General features: G+C 38.6%; 2 protein-coding genes across 6 annotated transcripts; one reads left to right on the top strand and one right to left on the bottom strand.

The window, feature by feature from the left end:
* Nucleotides 1-310: 310 nt before the first annotated feature.
* LOC137727852 (serine hydroxymethyltransferase 3, chloroplastic-like) lies at nt 311-4,384 on the top strand. 3 transcript variants are annotated; one of them, XM_068466683.1, is made up of 12 exons: nt 311-559; nt 845-1,133; nt 1,558-1,753; nt 1,843-2,017; nt 2,088-2,205; nt 2,330-2,442; nt 2,567-2,689; nt 2,877-2,981; nt 3,114-3,200; nt 3,278-3,385; nt 3,774-3,846; nt 3,955-4,384. In XM_068466683.1, the coding sequence occupies exons 2-12, from the start codon at nt 902-904 to the stop codon at nt 4,227-4,229; spliced, it is 1,605 nt and encodes a 534-aa protein (XP_068322784.1). In that variant the 5' UTR covers nt 311-559; nt 845-901; the 3' UTR covers nt 4,230-4,384. The 3 variants fall into 3 exon arrangements, with proteins under 3 accessions (XP_068322784.1, XP_068322783.1, XP_068322782.1); XM_068466682.1 differs by having other exon boundaries at nt 824-1,133; XM_068466681.1 differs by having other exon boundaries at nt 314-559; nt 866-1,133.
* A 153-nt stretch (nt 4,385-4,537) lies between these two features.
* LOC137727853 (F-box protein SKP2A-like) lies at nt 4,538-8,305 on the bottom strand. 3 transcript variants are annotated; one of them, XM_068466684.1, is made up of 5 exons: nt 8,072-8,305; nt 7,050-7,354; nt 5,689-6,040; nt 5,464-5,605; nt 4,538-5,129 (listed from the first exon to the last, which is right to left on the bottom strand). In XM_068466684.1, the coding sequence occupies exons 2-5, from the start codon at nt 7,271-7,273 to the stop codon at nt 4,756-4,758; spliced, it is 1,092 nt and encodes a 363-aa protein (XP_068322785.1). In that variant the 5' UTR covers nt 7,274-7,354; nt 8,072-8,305; the 3' UTR covers nt 4,538-4,755. The 3 variants fall into 3 exon arrangements, with proteins under 3 accessions (XP_068322785.1, XP_068322786.1, XP_068322787.1); XM_068466685.1 differs by having other exon boundaries at nt 7,050-7,344; XM_068466686.1 differs by having other exon boundaries at nt 7,050-7,344; nt 8,083-8,305.
* Nucleotides 8,306-8,533: the final 228 nt, after the last annotated feature.

Here is an 8,533-nt window from a genome sequence, read left to right as displayed (position 1 = left end):
TTATAAATTTACAATTTTTCTAAGAGGAAAAATCAGATTTTTGTCTTTAAAAAATGAGCATAATTTAGGAAACTGATAACAATACTTCTATGTATTTAATACTATCGTTATCTGATGATCAAGGTGATAATTCTATTAATACGTGTTAGTATTATCTAATTGTCGAGTTAATAATTCTATTAATACATGTTAGTATTATATTTAAATTTATAACGTCAATATAATTTTTACATCTCAAACTTGGATTTGTGGTTGATGATCTAGCAGAATCCGTCCATTATCTCCACAAAAGTTAACAAGTGGGAGGGTAGTATCGACAATCCAGTTGATGTAACCCTCTAAAGTCGATTCCCTACCAGTTAACTCCGTCCCCATAAATTTTCCTCGCGTTTGAATTGTTTAATTAAAAAATAAAAGTTGGCCAACCGGGTGTTTTGAGAACAAAAACCCTGAGGCACTAAACCCTCTCCTCTCCACTGCCACCGTTTTCCCTTTTGTGTTTCATTCCCTTACGCTGGATTGCAAAGGAAGCTCTCTCGCCGCCATACCTGATTATTAGGTAATTTACTATTAATCCCTCTTTATATTATACATTCTTCAGTCCAAAAGCATAAATTATCAACAAATTATCAGTGTAATTTCATTCATTCATTCACCAGCTTGGCAAAATATTTCCCTTTTGAATTGCAGATAGATCCCCATCATATGTAAAACAAGTTTAAGGAGTGAATTTTTGTGCATAATTTCTGTTTATTAAGATATATGGCCCTATACATATACTTTATATATATATATATGTGTGTGTGTGTGTGTGTGTGTGTAGGTATATATTTATTGGTATCAGGGTTTTCTGTGGAGTTTGTAGGACGCTTGTGAGGTATTATTGTATTTGGAAGCCAAGATGCAGGCTTGTGGTGGAGCTGCAGTGATGGGTTCTCTTCAACAACCCACTTGGACAAAGGGAATAGCTTTTCCCAACAAAGGGCTTAGTTTTACGGGATATTCACATCAGCTGAAGCTCAGTCGTGTGAAGCCCGGTACCGGTACTGCTAGATATTATTCTTACATTGAAGGAAGCTTGACTGCTGGAAGGCCGTCTTCTTCTGTCTCCGTGCCCTTGCCTGAAATCGGAGGTAGTTATACTCCAACAGTTGAAACGATATCAATTACTTCTGATTGTTTATTTGTGGTTTCGTTAGTGGATTGTATTGATATGTATTTTTTAGGGTTTTCATTCGGAATTTGTTAGGTTTTGGTATTGCTAGTGTTATGGTGCTGTAATAAAACTTTTGATGTCAATTTTCACTGTAAAAACAACAAAAAGTCCTTTTCCTCATATGTCACAATATTTAGAGGTTTCGTAATCACTACTTTCAGTAGAACTGCAGAATTTCATTAGTTAATTCTTTGAAAGAAGAACCAATCTTTTTAAAAGAAAGAAATCTTCAAAAGAACAATATGTTCAGCCTCGAATTTCCCAGCATCTGATGAAGTATCAAATCATTGGTTGGTGAATTATGTATGACTCGTTCATGAATTCTATTATTTGATTTACAGGCAGTGGAAGCAGTTTTGTGGACAATGGGTTAAGTGAGGCTGACCCTGAGGTACGTGCAATTATTACAAAGGAGAAGGAGCGTCAGCTCAAGAGCCTTGAGCTTATTGCCTCTGAAAATTTTACTTACCGGGCAGTGATGGAGGCAGTCGGCTCATGTCTCACGAACAAGTATTCAGAAGGATTACCAGGTAAAAGGTACATATTCTCAGACTCAGAGTAGTGCGAGTACAACAAGCACCTATTATTAAAATTATTAGTATCTCATCATTAGGTTGTACATTCAGGTACTACGGCGGCAATGAGCACATTGATGAGCTTGAAACACTATGCCAAAAAAGGGCTTTGGATGCATTTCACTTAGATGGAAAGAAGTGGGGTGTTAATGTTCAACCATTATCTGGTTCTCCTGCTAATTTCGAAGTTTATACAGCAATTCTTAAACCTCATGACCGTCTCATGGTGAGTTGTCCTCTTGGCTTTGTTTTACTCTTTCCTATTGGTGGCTACTAATAATGTGGATGTAACTTAGGGTTTGGACTTGTCTCATGGGGGACATTTGTCTCATGGTTTCATGACTCCTAAACGGCGGGTATCAGGCACATCCATATATTTTGAGTCCATGTCTTATCGACTCAATGAATCCACAGGTAATTCATTTCATTTTTTTAATAAGAAAGATGTTGTCTTTCAGATGTACTAAATATGTATTTATTTGCTTTTGAAATGATGTTGGTTTTTTTTCTCCCAAAATAAAACAAAAACGAAACCCAGGTCTGGTTGATTATGACAAGCTTGAGGAAATGGCTGACCGATTTAAACCAAAACTCATTATTGCTGGGGCTAGTGCTTATCCCCGAGATTTTGACTATCCTCGCATGAGGAAGGTTAGTATTTTATGTCTCATTCCTTGTATAATTTTCATGTGCATAATAATATGAAATTTATTATCATTTATAAGCACTCTGGTTTCTTTGGCAACTGATGAATTACATCTATTTTTATGGGAAGATCGCGGATGCTGTTGGTGCTTTTCTTATGATGGACATGGCTCACATAAGTGGGCTTGTTGCTGCCTCTGTACTTGCAAATCCTTTTGACCACTGCGATATTGTGACCACAACAACACACAAGGTATTCTTCACTCGTGTATTTATACTTCACCAAATTTTTTCAAATTCAAAAAAGTTATGGACTCGTAAACATGTCAAAGTGCCGCTTTTGTTCTCCACTAGACTTGGTATGCTTCATCTTTGCATGTGATCTCTTTGTTGTGATCCACAATTGGATGATCTGACAAATTTAAGACGCTTCTCTTCAGTCTTTAAGAGGCCCAAGAGGTGGAATGATCTTCTTCAAGAAAGATCCGGTTCTTGGGGTCGATTTAGAATCTGCCATCAACAATGCTGTTTTTCCAGGTTTACAGGTTAGTTGTACTTGTTGCATGATAAAAAATTGGAACTATATTTATTCAGTTGTTTGTTTCTGTGAGAGTTCATCATTTATATTCTGAATTTAGAAAAAATAAAACGATAAAAGGCTTGAGTTCTTTTTGTAGGGTGGTCCTCATAACCACACTATTGGGGGCCTTGCGGTTTGCCTGAAGTATGCACAGTCCCCAGAATTTAAGGCTTACCAGAACCAGGTACTGTAATTGTACTTTCCTCATGTAAAAAGTGTCTGAGGCATGTCCTAAGTTTGTGGGGCTACTCTACCTTGTAGGTGGTCTCTAATTGTAGGGCTCTTGCAAGTCGATTGACTGAACTTGGATACAAACTAGTTTCTGGTGGAAGCGATAACCATCTGGTTCTTGTGGATCTGCGGCCTTTAGTAAGTTCCTAGATTGTTAAAGTAATTTATTTGTTTTAACTTCAATATAGAATTCTTATTGCTTCTCATATAAGAGCTTGTTCTGAAATGTGGACGTTTAGCTATTGTTTGCTATTTAACATCTTTTTCTTGAAAGGTTAGTATTTAGAGGTTATGAGTGAGACGAATTAATGACTTGACTATTCCTTCACTGCCGGAGCTTAGGCTCTTTTGTTTTTGTTTTCTTCATGTGTAGATGAAATATAAGATTACGGCATCATGGAGGATAATTATTCTCAAATTGCAAGTTATCGAATTTGGTTAAGCATTGAAGTTACAATTGGATTTTTGCATCGGTTCATAACCTATGTAATTTACCAATGTTGTTTGACGCCTCCTTTATTAACAGGGTATTGATGGAGCTCGAGTAGAGAAAATTCTTGACATGGCTTCTATCACCCTTAACAAGAATTCGGTACCCGGTGAGTCTTAAGTCCCCATTTGGATCAAATGATTACGAAGGACAACGGATTTGAGGATTAGGCTAAACTAGTGAATTTGATTGGAGTTCTTGTTATCTGATGAAACAGGTGATAAGAGTGCTGTAGTGCCGGGCGGCATTCGCATTGGATCGCCTGCCATGACGACGAGAGGGTTCACAGAGAGAGAATTCGTAGCAGTTGCCGACCACATTCATGAGGGCGTGCAGATAACAATAGATGCCAAACGCATGGTTCCAGGACCGAAGCTTCAAGACTTTATGAAGTTTGTAGCTTCCCCGGAGTTCTCTCTAAAGGATCGAGTGTCCGATCTGCAGACAAGAGTTGAAGCTCTTACCACCCAGTTCCCAATGCCTGGCGTGTAACTGGTATAGAAACATGTGGTCAATCTTCCAATAAGGAAGTTCAAGTTTAATCACTCATGTTGTACTTGTGATACGGTTCTACGAAACCGTAAACTCTTAATCCAACGGCTTCAGATTTGAGTGATTTTTGGTTTAATCTGAGTGATTTTTGGTTCTGCGTACGCTAGATGTTTTGTCTTCAAAGTTTCAAGGAAGCTGAGGAAATGAGGGTTAAATGACTTGTATACGGGAGGCGCATCAACAGCCATTACTTACAAGTCGACGTGTGAGTGATCTAAGAAGCGAACGGCCTCCATAGCGGGTTTGAGTAACTAAATTTGTTTTCGAGCATCCAAAAATGCTGCATAATTCAATATTCGAAAACCGATAACATAAGTCAAGATAAAGTCCGTAGGTTCCAACAAATGGTTGCTGCCCATTTGCGACCAATATCTTACATCTCAATACAAACACATGTACTGTGGTTAAGGGTTATCGGCCCCTTCAACACTTTTCCAGATGGTTACCCTAATCTCCGTTCATCGGTTCAATGAGCTGAATGAGGAAAGGCGTTGGCAGTGCGGTGAGCTTGGACAGCACAGGCGCAATGCACGGACGTCAAGTTCAAACAGCCGCTAATGATGAGGGAATGCCTTCCAGAGCAGGTGTGAAGTGCAGGGAATGAGTCGCACACCGCCTGAACAGCAGAAGGGGTGAGTGCTGTGCATTGGCTGATGTTGAGGGTCCTAAGCCCTTCCTCGTCGTTCCTGGCTTTCTGGGATTCCCACATTGCTGCAGGCTTGTTCTTCACTAGACTCTGGGCCAAGGAATACATTGCTTTGTCTGTAATGTTCTTACAGTAGTAAAGGTCAAGCGATTGCAAATGAGGACAACTGTTTGCCAAAGCAATCACACTATCATCTGCAATCAAAGAATAAAGGCATCAGACCTTCAATTCTAGGGTCTCCCCTTTCGGTTCAATAATATTTTCGGGTCAACTGAGCATATCCTAAAAATTTCCAGCAAACCATTAGGGATTTGACTGAGACATCATGAAATGGCTACCATAAGGTTAACGATGGACTGTGATAACCGACTCTGAAGCAGCACCGTCAAGGCTATGCAACTTTTCATAATAGCAACACGTACAACTTTGCAATGCGCTCATCAACGCATGCATGTGGAAAAATAACATGAAAGAAATATGACCACTAAAACCAACTGTAACAGGCAGCGAGTATTGTAAAACAAATACCTGATATTAAGACACAGCCGCACAAATCAACAGTTCTGAGATCAGGGCATCCATGTGCCAAACTCATAACTCCAACATCACTTACATCCTCACACCAACCAAGATTCAGAGACTGCAACTGACTACAGTAACGCCCAATAGCCTGCACGCGATCTTAATAGTATTAATAGAGCCAACTCAGATAATACACAAAATAAATAAATAAATATCTAATCTTTGCTTTACCTGCAATGCCCTGTCTGATGCACTCCTGACGCAACCACAAAGATTCAAGACTTCCAATTTTTGGCAAAATCCAACAAGATATTCAAGAGCAATGTCACTGAATGCCGAGCACCCACTAATGTTTAGTTTTGTAAGATTTGGGCACCCGTGAGCCAAGGCATATAGGGATCGGTCACTGAGCTTGAAGCTTTTGCTGAGGTCCAGGACCTGCAGGTCATGACAGAAGTTTGCAATGCTCTCAACAGCATTATCCTGAAGTTGGGGTTTATGATCTTGCCGCAGTATTAGAGTCTGCAATCTCGTAAACTTAGGAGCCAGAGATAGGACCAAGCTGTTCATGTTCTTGGTGCACCTGATAACATACTTGACAAATCAAGTTGGCATTTAAAATAAAAAGAACGACTTAAATCAATTCATAAAGTTTCTACAAACATTCACATCACTTATCTCCTTTCTGGAAACAGAGGAGAAGGATTGGCACCTGGAAAAATTAAGTTCCTATCTTTTGATAGTCCTAAAATTTAATAAGATTTTTAGTTCCTTTTTGAACCGTGTTTGATTCGGCATCCTACACGAGGGTTTCCCCTTGATTCCTTCCATCTAAGGAATCGAGCTCTTAACATAAGCAAACGTATCTAGACCCTAGCAACCATTAATTTGCAACCACCCAACACAAATTAATATAGGGTAAGCTGCAAAAATTGCCACTACCCTGGATTCAAAATACCTGTGAGTTCACAAAAGAAAATCCAGCTTGATATAAAACCGAACGAATAAGCATAAGCATTCTACAAATTACAAACTAAATCTACTCCCACACTAGATTAACGTGAAATTCGAAACGAGCCTCAGACAGGCCAATCACCAACTCCGAGAAGTTAATCAATTGTAATCTTTACAACTACGCAGCAGGGGTAAGCAATACAATCAGTCTAATCACCTAATGACAGAATCGTTGTCACATAACCCTGCATACTCTTGCAGTTCACATCAATTTCTTATAATCTTAAAACTAAAAACAGTCGTTCAGATGAACTTAAATTCATAAAAACAACCGAAGGAATCATATTGTGTCCCAAGGAGCAACACCACCACCAAACGGATAACACAAAAACAGAGAACGACCTAGCAAAGCAATATGTGTACACACAGCGGATAATTTTGGACGTTACTGGAACCAGGGGCTTAATCCCAACACACACACACACACACACTCACACACACACACACACACACACACACACACACACGAACGAAAAATCGTATTTTCGAAGGTCATATGCCACCAGGTGATGTTAACATATTTGTTCCTTTCTTTGAACAGTAAAAAACATAATATAGAGAAGGCAAAATATATATACCATGAGAGGGAGAGACGAGTAAGGCCCAAGCAAGCAGCATCTCTCCAGCCACGGCAGACTCCAGACGCCGTGATCACCGTCTGATCATCGGCAAGCGCCAGGATTTGCAGAAGCAGCTCCATCGGAATATCCTTCCAATCGGTGATCATCACCCTTCCTTCCATCTTCAGCTTCTCAAAGCACAAGTTCAAGTCCTCAGCCTTGATGTTTCCCTCTCCCACCATTTCAAAAAACTCTCACCCCAAAAATCCCACCACCACCGCCTTCACAGACCAACAGAAAAAGTTCCTCGATTCTGCCACCACCTCAATGAAGAGAGAGAAACAAGGATAAGCATTTACAAATACCAATACACCTCAATATTTACAGAAACATAAAAAATAAGAAAAAGAAAACAGAAGGGGTAAAACGACAAGAAGCTTGAGTACCAACACAAACCCATGCCATGTGTCAACACCTTAGGAAACTTGCAGAGACACAGCAGAATCAAATATATATAGTACAGTGAATCCCAATCTAAATAAAACCCATTTTTTACTTTCTAAATAAAAATTAACCCATCAATTTTTTTTCAAGAAAAAATTCCAAATAAAATTATATTATTATTTTTCACCATGTGACCAGCCTGTGCAAGTTCACCTGAGTAGTATAGCGCACAGCAGAAACAAAACTAAAATTACAAACAAAAGAAGGAAATTTTCAACAATCAAAGAGACCCCTTTAAATTTTGTTTTCTAAATTTTTTTAAGAAACCCATTTTAGAAACAATGAAAGATCAAATTAAAATTAAGAAAGGAACACTTTTGACAATGTTGAAGATTAAATTTTGGACTCAAAACATGAAAGGTGCAACTTTGGGAGAAATAAAAAACTTAAGCTCTGAAAAAAGACACCAATTTGCAGCAATATTTAGAAAGATTAAACTGACCAATACCAGGAAGACCAAACATTTCTAAGAAAACAGGGCAGCTAACAATAATTATATGAGAAAAAGGGAGAAGATTGATGTTTTGAGAGAGTACCAGAACCGTACAAGTTTGTTGCTGATGATCAAAGTTGTATGCGGCTTTGTTTTCGTTTTCTTGGTCTCTCTGCGATGGTTTTCAGGGGTACTGAAATGAAATACACAAATAGCGAGAGAAAGAGAGAGCTTTTAATTAACTGTTATAAATTTTAAATGGTAAGACAAAGATTAATCAGAGAGAGAGAGAGAGGAGGGAGTCAGGGAGGTAGCGAGGCAGAGGAGCTTTTGGGATGAGAACCAACGACGTGTATGTAACCCGTGGCATTGCAAATGAATATTAATGTTTGACCAAAAGGTATATTGATTTGATATAATGGTGGAACCCAAAACGTGTGGTCTTGATTTATCAGAATTTTGATTAGGGAGAAACTTTTACATACATACAATTTTTTTAACAAAAAATAATATCTACATTAAAGAGTTGAGAGGGTGGACTAAGTCTCATACTTGATAAGCTATA

This window comes from Pyrus communis, chromosome 3 (genome assembly GCF_963583255.1).
Source record: "Pyrus communis chromosome 3, drPyrComm1.1, whole genome shotgun sequence".
Lineage (NCBI taxonomy): Eukaryota > Viridiplantae > Streptophyta > Magnoliopsida > Rosales > Rosaceae > Pyrus > Pyrus communis.
Note: the sequence above shows the minus strand (reverse complement) of the source record. Positions and strands in the feature narration are given on the sequence as shown.

Coding starts and splice junctions, on each gene's coding strand:
- LOC137727852 (XM_068466683.1), top strand. CDS start 902: ATGCAGGCTTGTGGTGGAGCTGCAGTGATGGGTTCTCTTCAACAACCC. Junction 1,754..1,842: donor GAAGGATTACCAGGTAAAAG/GTACATATTCTC, acceptor TTGTACATTCAG/GTACTACGGCGGCAATGAGC. Junction 2,443..2,566: donor ACTATCCTCGCATGAGGAAG/GTTAGTATTTTA, acceptor TTTTATGGGAAG/ATCGCGGATGCTGTTGGTGC.
- LOC137727853 (XM_068466684.1), bottom strand. CDS start 7,273: ATGGTGGGAGAGGGAAACATCAAGGCTGAGGACTTGAACTTGTGCTTT. Junction 6,041..7,049: donor ACTCGTCTCTCCCTCTCATG/GTATATATATTT, acceptor GTATGTTATCAG/GTGCACCAAGAACATGAACA. Junction 5,130..5,463: donor CGGCTGTGTCTTAATATCAG/GTATTTGTTTTA, acceptor CTTTGATTGCAG/ATGATAGTGTGATTGCTTTG.